At 34.9% G+C, this 21,426-nt stretch overlaps 1 protein-coding gene and 1 non-coding gene across 3 annotated transcripts; one reads left to right on the top strand and one right to left on the bottom strand.

The window, feature by feature from the left end:
- Nucleotides 1–1,310: 1,310 nt before the first annotated feature.
- LOC116124306 (suppressor of mec-8 and unc-52 protein homolog 1) lies at nt 1,311–11,707 on the top strand. Of its 2 annotated transcripts, none has more exons than XM_031410026.1 (17): nt 1,311–1,493; nt 1,715–1,756; nt 1,839–2,049; nt 2,595–2,747; nt 3,104–3,152; nt 4,457–4,540; nt 4,875–4,978; nt 5,284–5,370; nt 5,455–5,508; nt 6,845–6,940; nt 9,005–9,132; nt 9,486–9,612; nt 9,713–9,772; nt 9,901–10,008; nt 10,335–10,435; nt 10,943–10,994; nt 11,410–11,707. In XM_031410026.1, exons 2-17 carry the CDS (start codon nt 1,731–1,733, stop codon nt 11,506–11,508), a joined length of 1,539 nt encoding a protein of 512 aa, XP_031265886.1. In that variant the 5' UTR covers nt 1,311–1,493; nt 1,715–1,730; the 3' UTR covers nt 11,509–11,707. The 2 variants fall into 2 exon arrangements, with proteins under 2 accessions (XP_031265886.1, XP_031265894.1); XM_031410034.1 differs by having other exon boundaries at nt 1,311–1,488.
- An 8,292-nt stretch (nt 11,708–19,999) lies between these two features.
- Nucleotides 20,000–20,106, bottom strand: LOC116124321. Its single transcript, XR_004127200.1, has one exon. It is a non-coding gene; the product is annotated as a small nucleolar RNA R71 (small nucleolar RNA).
- Nucleotides 20,107–21,426: the final 1,320 nt, after the last annotated feature.

A 21,426-nucleotide genomic window follows, 5' to 3' on the forward strand; every position in this document is an offset into this window, starting at 1 on the left:
TTTAATCAAATTAAAATATATTCACTTTATGCCTTCAATTACTTTTATTACATAAAATAAAATATCAATAATAATTTAATAGAATTACAAAATTTGATTGCATCACATGATTCATAATGATTATTTTACATAAAATCTATTTCTCATCAAATTTTATAAATCATATAATTAATTAAGTATATATTTTCGGGGTGGGGCGGGTATTCTCGGGCGGAGCAGGATACACCCATCCCCAAACCCCCCTCGCCCCGCCCCTACCCTGGGGAATTCTTCTCTCCCCATCCCTGAAGTTGTGGGGATCCCTAACCTATTCGGGGCAGGTAAACGCTCATCTCTAATTCTTGATATATTGGTTTTGAATTAAAGTTTTGTTATTTGAAAGTTGTTGAAATCTAAAAATTTGAGTAGTGTGCATATATTTCTAGGAAACATGTTAATAAATTAAATATTAAATTTATATTTCAGTAAATATGTTGAAAATAGGTGGTTTAGGCAATATGGGTATGGGTTTTAGCCATTTCCGAGAATTCGAATCAAATGGAAAAATGGATAGAGGTTGAACAAGTTTTAGCCAAAAACCACATGTAGATCGATTTGCCCAATTTTGCCTTTTTGATACTAAGTGTTGTAAACCTTGCCATTCCATTCGACCTTTGGATAGAACCTTCTTGGCCAAATCTGCTTTTTTTGGCCAAGTCTAGTTGAAACCCCTTGATTGGCCAAAAAATGCAAATTTCAACCACCATACAACCCAATTATTCGCCATTTTCGTGTCCTTCTCAACAACTCAACATAGATATCGCCCATTCTTAACCCTAAAATCCCCAAAACCTAAATCCAAAGTATCTACTCAAATTCCACTCATTTTGGCATAAATAAGAGTTGAGTTCTAGGTTTGAAAGTTTGGATTTTGACAATGGAGAGAGAGTGGTTAGCTTGAGAAAATAGGTAAATAGTATAAGTTTTATTCACTTGTTAGAAAATATGTGGTGAATAGACAATGCTATTTCTTAAACTTTAAGAAAAGGAAAATAATACAGTACGAAGGATGCGTATCGATTCGATACCAATGAGGCGCGCAATCCTGACGTCGATTAATTAAATTCATAATAATCGAGGTCAGGATTATACCACATCATTGGTGTACGAATTCGATATGCATTCTTCGATACTATAACATTACTCGAAAAGAAAATATGTTACTTCTCAATTCAAACGTACAAATAGTGCAATTTAATATATCTCTTAATTATTAGTTGTAAAAAACGGGAACAAAATAACTCAGTACTTATTTCATTTATTTATTTATTTATCCAAACTTCAAATTCCTAAACCCTAAACCCCTCTTTCGTATGCCGTATTCAAATCCCTAATTACTCCATCTCTCCCTATTCGATATTGTTGCTCATTCCGTTTGCTTCATCATTCCATCATAATCCCGTTGGCTGAATCATTATATCACTCAATCGCGTTGGCTCAAATCGCTTCGTACGGTAAATTTTATTTATTTTTTTAATAATTTGATTCTCTGAACTTTCCGGTGGTGACTCCATTTCTTCCGACAGTTTAAGTTACAGCAATGGTGAATTAAACTTTTGCATGCAACACTAATTGACCTTTGACAATCGATTTTCGCCACTTTTAAAGTATATTTACTGATTTATTTCATCTTTCTAAATTAAACTCTCCTTCTTTCTCCCTGTCTTTTTAACAGCATCGAAGGGGAGAGAATGACTTTAGAAATTGAAGCTCGAGAGTAAGTTTTACAATTTTTACAATGCTCTATTTTTTGATATGATTTTTGATTCCGAGAGATTCTGATTAACTCAACTCTACAGTGTGATAAAGATTGTTCTTCAGTTTTGCAAAGAAAATTCACTACAACAAACATTTCAGACACTACAGAACGAATGCCAAGTGTCTTTGAACACTGTGGACAGCATCGAAACATTTGTTGCTGATATCAATGGGGGAAGATGGGATGCAATATTGCCTCAAGTGGCACAGCTTAAGCTTCCCAGAAATAAATTGGAGGACTTGTATGAGCAGGTATGAAGTTCTTGTGAAGTTTTTGAGTTTTGGGATGTAACCATTTGCTTGAATTGTGTGGATGTGTTAGAAATAATTGCTCATTGTAAGAAGTTGAATTTTGGGGTATACCCATTTGCTTAATTGTGCATATTGTGTTTGAAATTGTTGCACTTTGTAAGAAGTTGAGCTTTTGGATCTACCCATTTGCTTGATTATGTAGATTATGGTGGAAATGATTGAGCTTCGTAAGAAGTTGACATACTCATTTGCTTGATTGTGAAGATTATGTTAGAAATTATTGAACATGGTTAGAATTTGAGTTTTGGGCTATACTTATTTGGTTGATTCTGCAATTATGTTAGGAATGATTGAACTTCGTAAGAAAATGACTTTTGTGTATAACCTTTTGCTTGATTGTGCATATTGTGTTAGCAATGATTGAACTTTCTAAGAAATTGAGTTCTGGGTTATACCATTTGCTTGACTATGTAGATTATGTTACAAGTGATTGAACTTGGTAAGAAGCTGACTTTTGAGATGGACCCATTTGCTTTGTTGTGCAGATTGTGTTGGAAATGATTGAACTCCGTGAGTTGGATACTGCCCGTGCTATTTTGAGGCAAACACAGGCAATGGGTGTCATGAAGCAGGAGCAACCTGAGAGATACTTAAGACTTGAGCATCTCCTTGTTAGAACTTATTTTGATCCACATGAGGTTAGAAGCTAGTTTTCATGTAATTTTTATGATTTCTCATGAGTTTAGAAGCTAGTCGTTTTGTTAGTTATCATGATTTTTGGATGTTTGCAGACATGGGATCTTGGTTTCTTTTATTTTCTACTGTTAGTGATTATATATAAATAACAGTTTTGAGAATGGACCATGATTTACTAATGCGTAGAAAGTGCCAAGTGCCTTTAACACTAAACATATTCTTAATCTTATGTGCTGGTTTTGCTTTTTTATGTTTGCTAGCGGAATTAGAGCCAATTATGTGGTTTAGGGAAGAATGTAATTTTATAGTTCATGGATTATGAATTCTTTACTGAGATCAATAAACTATTTTCTGATAGGCTTATCAAGATTCTACCAAAGAGAGACGCCGTGCACAAATAGCGCAAGGTTCTGTCCAATTATCTTCTGATTGTTTGTTACATTTGATTTTGTAGATCTCCAATACTTCTTAAAATATTAAATAATACATTGGCATATTCTAGTTTTGAAGTTGTTTGTCTCTGTTGACCTTGGGAGTATAAATATAAATTAAAAAAATTGTATCAAAGGGGAAAACAGTAACAAAAAGGATTTGGATTTGGCTTCCCTTGGCATTCATTTTGTTATAAAGGTTGAATGCACATGAAGCTTCGAGCAGTAAAACTAATAACTTTGCTTTCTAATATTTTCATTTGCATTATTGTTCCCTTCTTCTACACATGGGAACTCTCCTGGCTTGAGTTGAAACTTTGATGCTTAAATGTGGTTACACCACTGAATTAGCACTTATGCTAAATGGCTTATTTCAAACAAGTGGTCCCTCTGTTGCTAGCCATTTATATAGCTAAGCTTGTAAGGTCTGCTAGGTTCTTGAGTGCTGAAGATGGTATGTTAATGTAGGGTGGGATGGTATTTGAAATGCTTGGTGGGATGGTATCTGAATGTACTGGAGACTGGTGTTTGAATTTAGTGTGGAATGATAGAAATAGTGGAAGTGGAGAAATATAAAAAGAAAGTGTAAGAATGATGTAACCCAAAGTGAGATCCATCAACTTAATTACAAGCTATACCCGTAAAAGATTATATTAATAGAATACTGCTTACTTGTAACATTAAAAAGAAAACTATAACAAACTAAACCAGCAACTTTATAACTGAAAGAAACATAATCTAAGAATAGAAATCAACTTTTGAAGGCCGAGCGAGATCCTTAATAAGGTTCTCCTCATCTACTTTCCTCATTCTTTCTCTTCAGTGACTGACTAAAGTTAAGGTTAGTTGCAGCAGAAAAATGGTGCTGCTTAGAATAAGAGAGGCACAAATCTCTCTTTGAAGTCGGCCTTATCTTAATGATGGGCTTTTGGGCACTCTAATATTAGAAAAGTAAAAAAGAAGATAAAAATAGGAGATAAGAAAATTTCAGTTTTGTTGGACCATCTTAGAATTTTACCTAGTTAACAAAATCTTGTCATAATCAGGGTGGAAAATCTGGAACGAACTTCTCATTGATTAATCATATTTCTTTTAAAGAGTGCCAAGGGATACTTTAAGCAGCTGGTAATCAAAATTAGGATATAAAATAGCAGCAATGAATAAAACATTGCATAAGCATTTTAAATTTTCTTCTTTCTGTGAATTTAAACACACATATGAATACAAATGCTGTCAACTGTTTCTCCATTTCCTTAATAAATTTACTTCTCCATTTCCAGCTCTTGCTGCTGAAGTTTCTGTTGTTCCACCATCTCGGTTAATGGCTCTAATTGGTCAGGCCCTGAAGTGGCAGCAGCACCAAGGTTCCATTCTGAAATTAATATTTTTCTATATTTGTACAGCACTGATTGGAGAGTTTCTATTAAAGTGATTTGAAGAATTTTCTATAGTTGGATTCTTGTGGAGATGACATTCTGTTTTTCTTTGCATATGGTGTAAGAAGTAGAAGTGCCCATGATAAATCTGCATCTATTCTTTTAAACGCATTTCTTTTGCTTACAGAACATTGTTTTATTCTTGATGCCTGAGATTCACCTAGCTTGCAGTAACTGCCGAGGACAATTGCTCGAAGGGTGCTTCAATATATTATTTGAATTTTGCTGCATCTTCATGAAATATTTTTATTTGGCTATCCAGGGTTGCTACCTCCTGGAACACAGTTTGACTTATTTCGAGGAACTGCTGCTATGAAACAAGATGTGGATGACATGTATCCAACAACTCTTTCCCACACTATTAAGGTGAGATTTTATTGTATGCTGGCAAACCATAAAAAGGTGGGGAAAAAAGAGGGCATTGGGTAATGTCGAAATTGGACTGTTTAGGAACAGTTAGTCTTTTTGTGCGCTCCTTTGAACTTCAAATACCGTTTCCAGATTTATATGTACCGCTTTTTCTTTCATGCACTAAACTTTTAATTGTTTTTGGTGAATATCTTGATTTGTATTCTGTGTTTGGATTCTTCCTTTGTGATAATATCGCAGCTGTATAATGACCTTAACTTTTCATTTCAAAGTCACATCTTCTGTTGGTTTATTGCTGTTAGTTTGGGACAAAAAGTCATGCCGAATGTGCTCGTTTCTCTCCAGATGGGCAGTTTCTCGTATCTTCCTCGTTCGATGGATTTATTGAGGTATTTATGATCACATTTCTTTTTGTCAGCATTTAGAAGTTATTTATCCACTTGAATACTATCTGAGATCTTGGACACTACCAGGTTTGGGATTACCTAACTGGGAAACTCAAGAAGGACCTTCAGTACCAGGCTGACGTGAGTATCTTTATCCTCCTTCATTGACCATCTTATCCTTATGGTCTAATATTGGTTTACATGGAATTCTTGTGGAAAATGCCTTGTCGATATGTGGTCTGCATTATACATGTGTGTGATGGCAAACACAGAGAAAGGTTGATGCAAATAACTCAGATTTCTGCCAACACTTTCAACCATGAAAATTACAACTTGGTACACCATTGTAGAAATAGAAGCTGCAAAAGTGGATGCCCGTTTTCCAGATTCCATAAAGCCAAGTCTTTGTTGGATCTTACTATGTCATATCTTGCAAAATAAAAGAGCTCATCCTTTGATGAAAGCATTTGTACTGTTGTGAACTCTCTTTCATCCGGTGTCGTTTCATCTATCTCCTTTCTGCCTATTCTTTCATTTTCTACATTTTCTTTTTCCCCTCCAAGCTGCCAAGTATTAGGTAATATCTCTGCAACTTTACCCTTTTGGTCAATGAAGTTTAATCAATGATTAACTTGACAAAATAAAATTGAGAATTTGAAAAGGCATGGGAAATATGTAAAATATTGAGAACATATGCTGATTCCAAAGTTTTTATGAACATGTATGTGATTTTGTAAATTAATTTATGAAGTTTACTAATAGAAATGTATCAGAACGGTGTCAGTGTCCCATAATCATTCTTTTAATCTATGTTATTAGACTATAATATTAATTATTCTCTTAAGCGACCGTTGCTAATTTTTTTTTTATTTGATAAAATGTTTAAAATTTTTTTTTTTAATTTTTTAAAATTTAATTCATTGTTAGTGTTGTTTGGAAAGACTACTATGTATTTTGTGGCATCAGTTTACTTCTTTTTGTTATTCTTAGAAACAGAACAGGTGGAGTGCTGTATTGTCTGCTTGTAAATTAATCTAGAAGAATAAAGATAGAGTGGGTGTTAAAGCTCTTGCTATTGTGTTCCGTATTATTGGAATGTTGGTGTTTATGGTCTGGGAAATGTAAATTAATAGTCGCGAAATTGATGATTGATGTATGTGCCTTGTATCTTCTCAATTGCTCCTATAGAATCTGTAAGTTGTAGTTGTATGATGCTGGTTTTTACGTGTTGTTGATCATTGTTCTATAGCATCTTATAGGTATTTGGATAAGAAACATTATTTTATATAATGTAAATAATCTGGAGCAACTTGCATAATTTTGATTAGAACTGAGCCAAGCAACAGTCAATGGAGAGTCATGAGAATTATTTATGCTTTTAATGTCTTTTGTTTCATAGGATTTGCTTCTAGACATTTTCTGAGGGGAGCTGTGTCTCCATATGGTGCCTTTACCAAAGTAATATCAACTTTTGCAGGAAACTTTCATGATGCATGATGAAACTGTCCTCTGTGTTGATTTTAGCAGAGACTCGGAGATGCTTGCTTCTGGGTCACAAGATGGAAAGATCAAAGTAAGTCTTAGCTTCAAATTTTTGCTATTTAGGCATGGTTTGAATTGTAGTCAAGCATGACTGGATTAAAGATGAATATTTTTTATATTAACTACGATTTAATATTTGTCATTTATAATCAATGCTTTGCCTGCTTTAAAATATACATATGGTCATTCGGAAATTTAGTTTGACCAAAATTATACTGGACATTTAAGTCTGGAAAAAATTATTGATGTATTGGGATCATTTCATGCCAAAATGGTTAGACCCTGGGCTTACAAGAACAAGAGTGTGGATTCAAGTCTTGACAATGAATGCCTTATGCCAAATTCTATAGGCTATGACTATATAAAACATCTGAACAGCTTTCTTCAGACTCTATGTATAATTTCTGAACATCATTCGTCAGACTCCATATACAATACCTGGACTCCTTTCCTCAGACTCTGTATACATTATCTGAACACCTTTCCTCAAGAATCTGTAATGACCATTACAGCTCTACCTTGAATAGACATTTTAATTCCTTCTCCTGAAATATTATGTGATGAAAACTTCATGATATTTAAGCTGTAGCTATAATCATTATTGAGTTCACCGAACTTTTATCCAGTGGAGAGTGATTAAAGGAAAAAGAGGGTGGGTCTAACTAGTTCGATTGGTTAGGCCTCTTTAGGTTGCAGAAGAGATCTTGACAGATCAGAGTGGAATAATTTTAGTCATTGTGAACATTAGAGATCTTGGGATCAAATCCCATTCACATGAGGGTTTTGTGTGTGTGTGTGTGTGTTGGGTAGGGGGTGGGGGAGGCGCTTGAAAAATAATGAATAGGAAAAGCAAGGATCAGAAACATGATCAAATTAGTTTAGCGTTTGAGGGATCAACATGGAAGTTATTGGTTTAGGCAACTAACAAAGGAGTTGTCTAGTTTGAGAGTCGATTCTCTTATATTTAATGTGGAGTCTCTGGTTGGTTACAGAAAGCTGCATGTTTGAGGGTGTGAATCTGCCAATAATACAGATCAAGAGGGTTTTCTTAAGGTGCTCATGAATTTCACTGGTAACTTGGGTGTGTGATACAGCCAAACAGGGTTTATCTTGGGGTAAACATGGGTGCTGTCTTGTCGACCCAATCTTTATGAGAGGATTTTCTAGCCCTGACAAATATTTGAGCCAAAGTCCTTGTTACTACTTGGTAGTACAAAATTTGGAGTAGGCGAGTTTCAAGGTTTACATAAAGTTATTATACCGAACTTCCAGTAATACACAGTTCTAGTTTGTGGAGGTATTTTTGTAATGTTGTCTTATTATGTAAAGGAAAAATAAGGTTAAACGGGAATATGATTTTGTAATACAGTTGAAATGTGAAGATTAAGCAAGAAGCAATATATTATTATTATTATTATTGTAGTTTTCTATGTTTTGGAATGTGTTACCCTTAATTGTCATGCTTGTTTACTTGGGTGGCGACTAATCTATGATCTTATGAGCATGGTGTGTTTCCTTAGTGTCTTGAAGTTTCGGTTTCTAATAGTTAGATTAAAAGTTATTTGCGGTTTTATCTGTTTGCCACAAGAGGTTGTTGGTGTGAAGAGATGAATGGTGGAAGTTTGTAGACAGGAAGTCTAAAATGGACAAAAATAAAATTTGCCTTCTTTGACTCGGAAGATTATAACGAGGGCGTGACACAAACACATATTACTGGTTAAGTAGCCGGCCTGTGGCTCGATCTTCATTCAAGGAAGGAGTACTTAGGTTTATAATACTGTCCTCAATAAAAATTAAAACAGCCATGTTAATGGCATCAGCACCACCACCTGAATCAAGAGTTTAGTAATTTTGCTGTTTCACAAGTTTCGGAAACATCCTCCAAGCCTGTGCTTTGTGCTTCATTTTCATCAGTGTTTTTTTCTTCTTTTGCTATCATATGCCCCTGGGCTTTATCCGGAAGCATTTTGAAGTTTCTCCTGACTTTCCAGTTTGTGTTTGCTTGTGATATTCTTGATGAAATCTAATTTGGTTCAAACTTCAAGCTGTTATAATATGAAACAAGCTTAATCTAATTTTAAGAATACAATTTCAGGTTTGGCGTATAAGAACCGGTCAATGCTTGCGCCGCCTTGAACGAGCACATTCTCAGGGTGTTACCAGTCTTTCTTTCTCTCGAGATGGAAGTCAGTTACTAAGTACATCCTTTGACAGCACAGCAAGGTCAATTAAGCTTATTAAGACTTCTATTTTTGTATGCCCACTTGTTATGCACATCGATAGTTCATTTTAGTATTCAGTTAACAAGTAACAAAGTCTTTCTTTTCAAGAAGAGACAAAGACTACAGCAAATAACACTATTAGCTATAAGCCTTATTGTTTATTTTACTAGTATTTTTGAACTTTTTTTTCTTATGTAAAAAAGAAAAAAATTATTATTTTCATACTTTTGGTTATCAACACATCCAAGTGTAGCCCTTTTATCTAGTTTGCAAATTAATGCTAGCAATTTTAAGAGCAAGACATAAAAAAATTTCATTGCTAAAAATTCTCAATGACTGTTATGTTTTATGCAGAATTCATGGCCTAAAGTCTGGAAAATTGTTAAAAGAATTCCGTGGTCATACATCTTATGTGAATGATGCCATCTTTACAAGTGATGGAGCTCGTGTTATTACCGCCTCGAGCGATTGCACAGTAAAAGTTAGTTGATTTTAATTTTCTTTTGATTGTTGGATCTTCTGATTACTAGATACTGTAATCTTCATTGTCTGACTCCATTCTTCATTGTTGTCTTCTATAGGTCTGGGACTTGAAGACCACAGATTGCATACAGACATTTAAGCCACCACCTCCTTTGAGGGTATCTGTTTTGTTCAGATGAATTATGCATTCCTTATTGGATAGAGTAGTTTTACTAAATTATCACGTCTTTAATTTACTTCATCGGTTCTTCTATCTAATTGTTGCTCTTTTTCCTTTGAACGTTAGGGAGGTGATGCTTCTGTGAACTCTGTTCATCTATTCCCAAAAAGCACTGATCACATTGTCGTATGCAATAAGACATCATCAATATACATAATGACCCTTCAGGGACAGGTACTTATTAATGTCATAGATGACGGCAAGAGAGTGTGCTGTACATTATTGGGCTCTATTTTTATTTCAAATCTTATGAGTTTCACTAGTGCATAATTGCTCTGTTATTCTACAATTGAACAAGCTTTATTATTGAAGAGACTGTGATTATAACTAGAGATCAAAACTTGTCCTTTTTCTGAAAAATCACCTTTAAATGTTTTAGTAACTGATGTTATTTAAGACTCACCGTTCACCAACACTGAAATTACTGTCTTTCAGTTTCTTTGGAAGAGTGCAAATAATTTTCTTTTGTGGAAATTTACTTCTGGATTTTGGTGATGTAGGTTGTAAAGAGTTTTTCATCTGGGAAAAGAGAAGGCGGAGACTTTGTTGCAGCTACTGTTTCACCGAAAGGTGAATGGATCTACTGTGTTGGGGAAGACAGGTATTTTTATAAGTGATAGCTTTTTGTGCATAGATTTAAAGTTTTACTGTGTTATTTACTTATTCTGATTAATGATTTGTTTTATCATACTGTGTAATGACAAGTGTAACTTTCAAGAGGCTTGGACTGTTTATCTTGTTACTCTTTTCTTGAGTTGTAGTACTAGTCTCCAATCATTGACTCAAGTCTTTGTTGTTTGGGCTTGGTCTTCGCTTTGTTTCTCATGTAATCTAAGGATTGCATCAAAATGATTGCAAGTAGCAAAATCTGAAACATTGGAGTTCTAAGTTCATACTCATTACTGTGGTGCTTGCAAATTTTACGATGTGGTTTTTGTCTGCAACAGTTGTATATTTTGCAATGGAGTTGACTAAACCACTGTTATGGCAGAATTAATATTCAACATGTTCGGCAGAATTAATTTTCAACTTATTTTAAATTTTCTCCCTAAAAAATGCCTTAAATTAGTTTGTATGCTCTCTGATGTAATGTGTGAATTATTTGTAGGAACCTGTACTGCTTCAGCTATCAGTCCGGTAAACTAGAGCATCTAATGAAGGTATTTTTTTCCTTGGTGAAGGGTGAGATGTTATAATATTAAGCATTTAAATTGCTTTTACATATAAAGAAATCAATAATTGGTTAATAACATTGGTAATTGTATCTCAAGGTTGTTGACCATATGCTGAACTTGAATCCAAACCACTAAAGTTAGAAGGGTAGAAGAAATATTGATACTGAACTAGAAGAGTGGCTTACCATAGGCTGCTTTTTTATTTCGACCATGAACGAATTCAATACTAACACATGGATTTGTTATTTTTTTAAACCTCTCCCAGTCAAGTATATCTGTACTTCCATCTCTAGACCTCGTGTACAACTACAATATATGCATGTCAATGTGTGTCAAATGTTCATGATAATCTTGTTCGACATATATATGTATGAATTGGGATTTCCTTTGTCATTGTCAGGTCCATGAAAAGGATGTAATCGGTGTGACTCATCATCCCCACAGAAATCTTCTTGCAACGTATAGTGAAGATTGCACAATGAAATTATGGAAGCCTTGATTTTCATTGTTAGCTTCATCTAACTTAAAACTCTATTTGAATATTTATTTTAATGTTTGTATTCATCATAAGAGCCATTGGGAGGGCATGGATTGGAACTTTGTCAATTGAGGATTAGGATTTTCTCCTTTTTATTAGACACTGTAAAACAATTAATGATTTTAAAATAGAGAACATAGTTGTATAGTTTGTTTCAATATTTTGATCTTATCTTTGGGTTCTTTCTTAATATGAGCTTCCTAAATTTCAAATGATCGTATGTTATTTATTTATTTATTTTTTGCAAACCGCGAAAAACAGGGGACAAATCCTAAAGATTAAGGAGTAATATTATTGACAAAAAGAAAGATAAGACATCAGAAAATACAACGTAACGAAAAATCAAGAAAATCAGTAGTTAGGAAACTCCCAACAATCGTGGAGAAGCATATTATGAACATCCGAAGGAGGTTCATCCCACCCTTTCATAAGTATTGATTAGCAATTTGGTTGCCTTCACGATATTTATGGGAACAGTAAATTTGCATTGAACTCATTTTCTTCTTGTAGTTAATCCACAAGGTATAAAGGCGCCAAAGAGGTTGAAAACACTAAACAACAGACGAAAAATCACACTCTAACCAAAGGTATAAACATCCTTTAGAAAAATCAATCTCTGCAGCAAGGCCAAGGATGACACCTATTAGCTCAGTTTAAAAGGCTGAATGCCTAGACCAACTAGGAAGCAACCAAAAAATTCCTTTTAGGCAATCTGAATATATCCCCACAAGCAGCATCACCTGGTTTTCCTTGTTGCAAAGTAATGATAAAATCAGTTTATCAAAAGCAAAGATTGCCCCCTGGTGCAGTAACCTTTATACAAGTCTCAAGGAGTCTCTCTAAGTGAGAGAAGAGAGCTCCGACGGACTAGAGAGAAATTGACGGTAAGTGAGGTGTTTGTGTAATATGTCATAGTTTCAAACTTAATTGGCAAGTTCAAATACTTCACCCTTTATTTTTATCTTGTATTAGATTAATCTCTACCTCTTAGACTACTATAAATAAGGTCTTGTATCTAGAGTTTGGCTTGAATAAACTTATTTGTTTCATTGAAAGTTTCTTTCTAATTCTTGGCATTCTTAGAGAATTAACAAGAATGATTTAATCACTTCTTAGGCATTCTTAAAATTAACAGGTTTTATTTATTCTCCCCACATCATCTGAAGTCTTTCAAATCCTGGATACGAATTCAAGAGGCCTTAGAAGTCATTATGTAAAAATCCTTCCCATTAACATTGGCTGGTCTAGCATGCCATTGGCATAGACAGTTTAAGCCAAGTACCATTGACTTTTTTTTTTTTTCTCTGATTTTACACTACAATAATTAGTGATCAAATAATTCACCAGGAATCCAAATTCCTTACTGAAAATGGTTTTTGGTGAGGAATTATTTTTTTTCCTCGGCAAAGTGATCTCAAATTGTAATGCTCAACTTAATTTAATAGTAAGTTAAATTAAGTTTTATGGCTTATTGATTGTCTATAATTAAAGGGTGGGTTAAAGTCTACTGCAACTAAGAAGTTGTTGATCTGTTTATGATAACTAGTAAGCCAGTTATTAGAGTTGATTTATTTATGACCTTTATTGAACAATTAACTACAATAGTTATATAATTCTATTAAGAGTAAACGACTATTTTCCACCCAAGGGTTTGCCTTGATGACATTTTCCCACTCAAAAAGTTTCAAAATACTAAATTGACACATAGACATCAAGTTCCGTTTGAAATTCTGTCAAATACAGTAATTAAACTGTAAAGACGGAAATGCCCTTAACTATTGATAGGAATTGTTTTTATTATTATTATATGTCATGTCAACACATTCAATTACCAATATACCCCTTTTTAATTCTGTAATTACCAATATATCTCCAACCATGTATAAAATTTAAATTACCAATTTGTCCTTAATGCTAAAAACAATCAGTAACCATTGAGATTTTAAAATTTTGAAGTCGTTCATATTTACCATCTTGTCCATGTGTTTGATGCAAAATAAACTGACTGAATTTTATAAATTAAACCCAACAAGAGTGCAGATTCCAAAATCATAATGCAATCACTTGAATTCCAAAATCATAAATAAAAAACTTGATGCGTGTGATTCGACAACATGCATACGTAACAAGTGCACTAGTCGTAAAAAGTAATAAAATGGTGAATAGAGTATCGTTCCCATGAGGATTGAGTGTTAAGTACTAATTTTCCTAGTTTTGTAACTAATTGAAGAACACAAAGATTGTTTGGATTTGCGGGAGAAAAATAAAGCAGAAATTAAATACAAAAGTAAACAACTTAAATTAAAATTTAACTAATTAAGACAATATCAATTCAAGGCAAAAGAGGTTAGGGTTTAGACTTCACTAGGATACTCTGATTTAATCTACAATTCCTGTTGCTTTCAAATTCACATGCAAGGATTATAAATCGGACACCCTAATATGTAGAATATACATTCTTTGGCTATATTCTCCTACTTATTCCCGTTAACCTTCTTCACCTAACAAAATGAAGATTAACAGTTCAAAGTCCATTAAGCTAAGTGGAATCCTAAAGCGATTTCATAGATCTCCGAACCTATCTCTAGCGTTCACTCAATCTACAGTGTTTACTCTAAGAGGCAAACACATGAATCACTTTTTAGTCTCATCATGCTCAACATTAAATTGAACGAAAAAACTCAACATCCAATTGCATTAAGAACAAGAATAAACACATAATCCAAGCAATAGAACTAAAAAATAACATCAATTTAAAGACTAAAACATTGTAATCCGAGTTACATCAAAACCCTAACCCAAAATTGAGTTAGTTCATACTCAAAGTAAAGGAAAACATAACAATAACTGTAAATAAAGAGTTCAACATGCTAGGAATTAAAAGAGGAACGAAATCTTCCCTAAATTGAAGACCCAGATTCGTCAAAACTCCAATCTCCCCTTTTTCTTTCCTAACAATCTCGATCTCCCAAAAAATGAGCTAAGTCTCTCTTAAATAGTCGACCAAAACCCTAGGACTCAGGACAAAAATGGGAAAACGCATTGTTTTAAAAAAATAAAAATCTCCAGAGTTCGCTGCGACATCGCGACGAAGCACAAAAATACACATTGTGCCCGAGAGTCTCGTCCTACGGCGAAAATGCTTTTCACAGGGGCAAAATTCTATCTTCATTAAATTGAATTTACAAAAATGCCCTTGCCTGCTCCAACACTTGAATCTTCGATTTTCTCTTTCCTTTTTGTTCATTTGAGCTCTAAGGGTGGTTCCAATCAACCTCCAACATTCCTGACTCTGAAGACTCTCGAATTTGAATTGATTGACCTTGTTTTTGCTTCGTTTCGATTTGGAAATGCGTTTTAGACCTGAAATGTGAAATGAACGAATTAAGTGGCAATTCAGGCCTAAATTCAAGGAAAAGTATCCGAAAATCTTACCAAATAAACAAGAAAAACAGTATAATCTATGGATTATCAAATACCCCCAAACGTAAGGTATGCTCGTCCTCGAGCATCAAAAACAAAATAAAAGAAAAACAACACAGCAAACATAAGGAAACACAAAATTAAACCAAAATGAGAAAAGAGGAAAACTACAAAATAAAGATACGTTACCCAAAATTAATTGACGATGCAAGTCTTAAAAATTGTTGAAACAATATTACGGGAAAATACTCAACACTCCAAGAAGTTATAATTGAATTGACTATCTTTCTCTATGGGTCCCCTAAGTAGGTAATTCCCATTTCAATCTACCTTCCGACTTCCTGGATTATTTTATGCAAAAATGTGAAGTTTATTAAATGGTGGTAGACTCCATAAGCCTAAGTATCGAACTACTCTCCACTAATGTGGACTAGACATCACTAAGGATCAGAAGGTCTTTATTGGCTTGTAACGTTAGGCTCAGGTGAGTGGGCTCCAAGGAAAAGGATAGGATAAACAAAGTACGAGAACTCGGTTTTCCTTATGCAAACACTAAGAGCTACATCAATCTCTGCTTTCTTTCTCAACCACCAATCAAAGTGTCAACCATTTTACAACCCCCAAACTTATGCATTTCTTATTTTTGATTTTGAATTGAACTAAAGAAACCTTTTTTTTTTTTTTTTTACTCAAAAACAATTACTTACAACACCATTGAGGTTTATTGCCCCTTTTTCCTGCCCTTTTTGCAACCCCCAAACTTAAAATTTTGGTCCATCACTTATTCACACACCTCTCAAAGCTCTTTTGTGTCATATATTAGGTCCATAATTCTCCTAAAAGGTATGATAAAGTGTTTAAGATATAGGGATTGGAAAATTTTTAGTTTGCAAGAAAAATAAGGCAATGAAAATCTCATAAGCCTCAAATGGATGACTAGGGAAAGATTCATTCATGGGTCGGCTGGAAAGGCTTAAACATTTTGGAAAAAAAATCCTAAATCATTTCCTCAACAATGTCTAATCTTAGAATTCCGCCTCAAGCACCTCTCAACTAGGTTCTAGGGTCTACCAACTTTATCAACACTTCACCTAACCACATAAAATGAATCTAAGCATACCGAAAGAATGAAAATGGTGGTTGAACCACTTAACAAACCTCTAGATCAACCTAATCAACCAACCTAACTTGAAGCAATGCTTTGCATTTTCCAATAATAGTATACCAACAATCAAAATCTCATCATAGATTTATGCAATTCATCTAGACAACAACAACACAACACACACAAACATACTAAACAAATAACAATCAAAGAACTTAAAACAAAAAGAAACACAATTTCGAGCTAAGACACACAAACAAACTAAACACAAAAATTTTCAAAATTTTCCTACCCCCAAACTAGAAATGACATTGTCCCCAAAGTCATATCATCCACATCCAAGGAATAGAAAAACAAAAGCAGAGGTTACGAGATACTCCCCCGATTAATTTGTAAAGGCCGATTTTTGTGCAAAATCCTGGCATCCATTCCTTGGCTCCCTCATCATCATCATCTATCAAACAAAGGAAAATCTATGGTGCCAAATGTGTTAGATATCCTCACCGATTAATATGAAAGAATTACATCTTGATCTCAACCTTATCGAACCTAACCTAAAGTCTAAACAAAAACAAATAAAGAGCTAAAAACTAGGAAATCAACATCGGTTCCACTTACAAAACACAAAGAAATAAAAATATAAACTAAAAAGAACAATGCTTTAGGCTTCAATCTTCTTTTGCTTCTTCTTCTTCCTCCTCATCTTCTTCCATGGCATCTTTAGGATGTTGTTCATTGTATTTATTCCAATCCTGCCATTAGAATTGTGTCACATCATAGCCCAAGAGGTTGTAGACATGTTGTTGCATCTCAAACATCTTCTTCATTTGATCACTCATCCATGTTTGTTGCAACTTCATTGTCTTCATCTCAGTTTGGAGTTGCTGCAATTGATCATTCACTATACGTTTGGATGTGGTTGCAGTTGCTCTCAGTCTTTGAACACTTGTACCCGTACTTGATGCTCTACCACTTTGTCTATCTCCCAGCTAGCTTATAGTAGAGTGCCGTGTCAAGAATCGGAGTTGGATGAATGGTTATCTCATCACTAAAAGATGTCACCCCTTCCCTCTTATATATATCCATGATAAGGTTTGAGAAGGCATAGTTCGGTCGACTGAGCCTTGCTGCATGCTTGATGTAGTCGAAAATGATCTCTCCTACATTCATCTTCTTCTTTGTAGCAATGCAGTAGAGTAGGACTACCCTCCCAGAATTTAATGAATTGAAATGTGTCTTGAGCATTAACCGTGCACAAATGAAATATTGCCAAATCTGCGCCACAAACATTAGATCACTCCCATTCAATTTTCTTGTTCCCTTTTTACTAACTTTCCAAGAAGCTTCTGATTTGACAATTACCTTGAGTATCTTGTCCCAATCTGAATTGTTCTTGTACATTTTGTATTCATCAACCCATAAAAATCGTTGATTATTTGTACATTAAACGACACTTGCAAACCTCTAACATACACAGAACTATGTTGACTCTCCAAGAGGTTTGCATAAAATTCTCTAACAAGTGGTTCTAAGGCTATCTGCAATGGTTCCTTCACGAAGGTGAGCCAATCTAATTCTTCAGCCCAATCGGAAGCATAAAGAGCATCTAATCCCTTCTTAGGAATGACTTTCCTATCCTTCCTCTTGGCCTCGACCTCATACCGCTTTCTGGCCCTATCATTCGATAACCGATTGTCTACTTGCTTTCCTTTCGCCGTTCTCTTAAAAGGCATTATCTTTTTATTCGGAAATTCCCACAAACAAATTCAATCCATAATTTCAAAACTGCTCCACAACACAATCTACACAATATTTACCATAAACAACTCCAAATTTCACACTTCTCCACAATAATCAACTCAAAATTTCACAAACCCAATCTTATCTAAATCAACCCAACACAATTCAACAATTAAAAACTCTCCACAACAAACAATTTAACACAAAAAATCACACTATAATACCACGAATTCGCAACTCCAAAAACCTCAAAATTCAAATTTTAATCAATGTTGCAAATCCATAGATTAACATTCAAAATCAATCAATCAAAAGCTTAAGACAAGATTTCTTACCAATTCGACCAAGCTTCAGCTTTCAATCACACCACTTTGCCCCAATTTTTTTTTTTTTTTTTTTTTTTTTGAGAAACTTTGGGTTTTCTCCAAAGATTTGCAAATCTCCTTATGAATCTTGCGAAAATAGTAGTAAATGGTGTTTAGGGGATTTAGAGATATGTGATTTGTAGTGGAAATGCTTGGGAAGGATAAAAGAATTGAGATGAAAGAGGTGTGCTATGGAGGCTAGGGTTTGATGTAGTGAAGAAGATTGAAAGAAAAATTGCGAGTTTAAATAGAATTCTGTCTTAGCTGTGGTGAAAATAAAATTTGCCGCGATGAAACTTGCAATTTTTTCTTCATCCCAACATTGCAGTAGATTTCATGCCGCGGCAAAAATTGATTTTGCCGGGGCAAAAACTGGACACATTTTTTCGCTAACATCCAGTAGATTTCATGTTGCAACGAAAACTGATTTAGCCGGGGCGAAAACTAGACATATTTTTTTCGCTAACATCTAGTAGATTTCATGCTGCCGGGGTGAAAACTTGACACATTTTTTTTGCTAACATCTAGTAGATTTCATGTCGCGACAAAAACTAATTTAGCCGGGGTGAAAACTGGACACATTTTTTCGCTAACATCAAGTAGATTTCATGCTGCAGCAAAAACTGATTTCGCTGGGGTGAAAATTGGACATATTTTTTCTTCTTCAAATTTGTAGATTTTCACCTGAAACAACACAAATAACATCAGTTAACTATCTTCTAACTCTATAAAAACACATTCACATAAAAACATCACAAAAATAGTCAAAATGAACAACACTTGGGTTGCCTCCCAAGAAGCGCTTGTTTATAGTCGAAAGCTTCACTTTCTCTTGGGATCTCATTCCAAGATGTCGAGTTTGATGAGCAATGACTTGCAGTTCAGCGCTCCATCAATGTATGGCTTTAATCGCTGCCCATTCACCTTAAATGTACCATTTTCCTCATGAGAGACCTCAATGGCTCCATACGGATATACTTGTGTAACTATGAAGTGTCTGGACCATCTAGACTTAAGTTTTTCGGGAAAGAGCCTAAGTCTAGAATTGTATAACAACACTTTTTGACCCACTTCAAAGTTTTTCTTCGCTATGTGTTTGTCGTGCCACATCTTGGTTTTTTCTTTGTATATCCAGGCATTTTCATAAGCATCATGGCGAAACTCATCTAGTTCATTCAATTGAAGCATCCTTTCTTCCACAGCAACTTGTAAATCCATGTTTAGCTTCTTGACAGCCCAATATGCCCCATGCTTTAGCTCCACTGGCAAGTGACATGCTTTGCCATACACTAGATGAAACGGAGGCATGCTCTTTTTCTTTCCTGTGTAGTTTATGCGAAGAGCAAGAAATCATACAATGGTTCCTATTGATCCAGACATTGAAAGAACTGCGAGAAGACTTATTAAAGAGAGAAGAGAACGAGAGACGATAGTCATTGAGATGGCTGAAAACAAAACTTTGAGGGAATTCTCAGTGCCCACAGTTGATGGTAGTGATCCAAGTATCACTTGGCCACCGGTACAAGCCAACAATTTTGAGATAAAACTGACAATCATCCAAATGATCCAACAGTCGGTACAGTTTGGGGGAGATACAAATGAAGATCCAAACTCGCACATTGATAACTTCTTAGAGATATGTGACACATTTAAAGCAAATGGAGTGTCAAATGATGCCGTTAGGTTGAGATTATTTCCATTTTCACTAGGAGATAAAGCAAAGGGATGGTTATTGGCACTACCAGCAGGAACAATCACAACCTAGAATGAATTGGTGCAAATGTTCTTAACTAAATATTTCCCACCAACGAAATCAGCAAAAATGAGAAACGACATCACATCATTCTTGCAAGATGAGAACGAGTCACTTTATGAAGCATGGGAAAGATATAAAGAACTAATGAGGAAGTGTCCACACCATGGTTTGCCTATTTGGATGCAAGTCCAAATCTTCTACAATGGGTTGCTTCCAAATGTGTAAACAATGGTGGATGCAACATCTGGAGGAGCATTGCAAAACAAGACACCTGAAGAAGCTTATGAGTTACTTGAAGTCCTGGCAAGTAACAACTATCGAAGACCCAATGAGAGAATTCATCTGAAGAACTCTGTGGGTATTCATGAAGTTGACACTTACACGACTATTTCAGCCCAACTAGCATCACTTCAAAAACAATTAGGATGTATGCAGGTTAATTTTATTCAAACAACTCAAGTAACATGTGATTTTTGTAACGCCCCGCTTGAGGTACGTAGTTATTGTTTCTTCTTTTGCTCTTATTTGAGTTGGCTTCTTAATAATATTGTTTGGTTGACCTTTGATTGAGTGTTATGTTGAATACTTGCCCTGAAATTGGTTGAAAATAGAAGAAGTTTAGTTTTCCAAGCTTCGCCGGGGCGAAGAAGAATCTTCGCCGTGGCGAAGAGGTGTTGAGGCCACGGGAAGCTGCTGGACAGTTTAGCCGCGGCGACAGAAGGTTCCTCGCCGCGGCGACAGGCCGATCAAAATGTTTGTTAAGTTTTAGATATTTTCTTCCATAAGGGCAATTTGACCATTCTACCCCTAATTAGCAGGAAAAGTGGGGAGTAAAATGTAAGGAATTTTCATGGAGAATATGTTGCTATGGGGTGTGTTTGTAATGAATCAAAGGATATAGATAGAATTTCCAAAGAAGAGTAAGGGCAAAATGGGAATGCTTGTATATAAATTTCATTAAAAGGGATTAAGTCATTGCAAACCCTTCATTCTTCTTCTCCATCGCCACTCTCCTCTCTTGCTTCCTCTCAAACGAGAACTCCTCCCCCCGATTAATTTGTAAAGGCCGATTTTGTGCAAAATCCTGGCATCCATTCCTTGGCTCCCTCATCATCATCATCTATCAAACAAAGGAAAATCTATGGTGCCAAATGTGTTAGATATCCTCACCGATTATATGAAAGAATACATCTTGATCTCAACCTTATCGAACCTAACCTAAGTCTAAACAAAACAAATAAAGAGCTAAAAACTAGGAAATCAACATCGTTCCACTTACAAAACACAAGAAATAAAAATATAAACTAAAAAGAACAATGCTTTAGGCTTCAATCTTCTTTTGCTTCTTCTTCTTCCTCCTCATCTTCTTCCATGGCATCTTTAGGATGTTGTTCATTGTTTTATTCCAACCTGCCATAGAATTGTGTCACATCATAGCCCAAGAGGTTTGTGACATGTTGTTGCATCTCAACATCTTCTTCATTTGATCA

Source organism: Pistacia vera, unplaced genomic scaffold (genome assembly GCF_008641045.1).
Source record: "Pistacia vera cultivar Batoury unplaced genomic scaffold, PisVer_v2 Contig1034, whole genome shotgun sequence".
Lineage (NCBI taxonomy): Eukaryota > Viridiplantae > Streptophyta > Magnoliopsida > Sapindales > Anacardiaceae > Pistacia > Pistacia vera.

What these genes read in the sequence shown, in the direction of transcription:
- LOC116124306 (XM_031410026.1), top strand. Translation starts at nt 1,731, where the DNA reads ATGACTTTAGAAATTGAAGCTCGAGA. An exon ending in CGTTCGATGGATTTATTGAG is followed by an intron (nt 5,371 to 5,454) that starts GTATTTATGATC and finishes GGACACTACCAG; the next exon opens with GTTTGGGATTACCTAACTGG. An exon ending in TAATGACCCTTCAGGGACAG is followed by an intron (nt 10,009 to 10,334) that starts GTACTTATTAAT and finishes TTGGTGATGTAG; the next exon opens with GTTGTAAAGAGTTTTTCATC.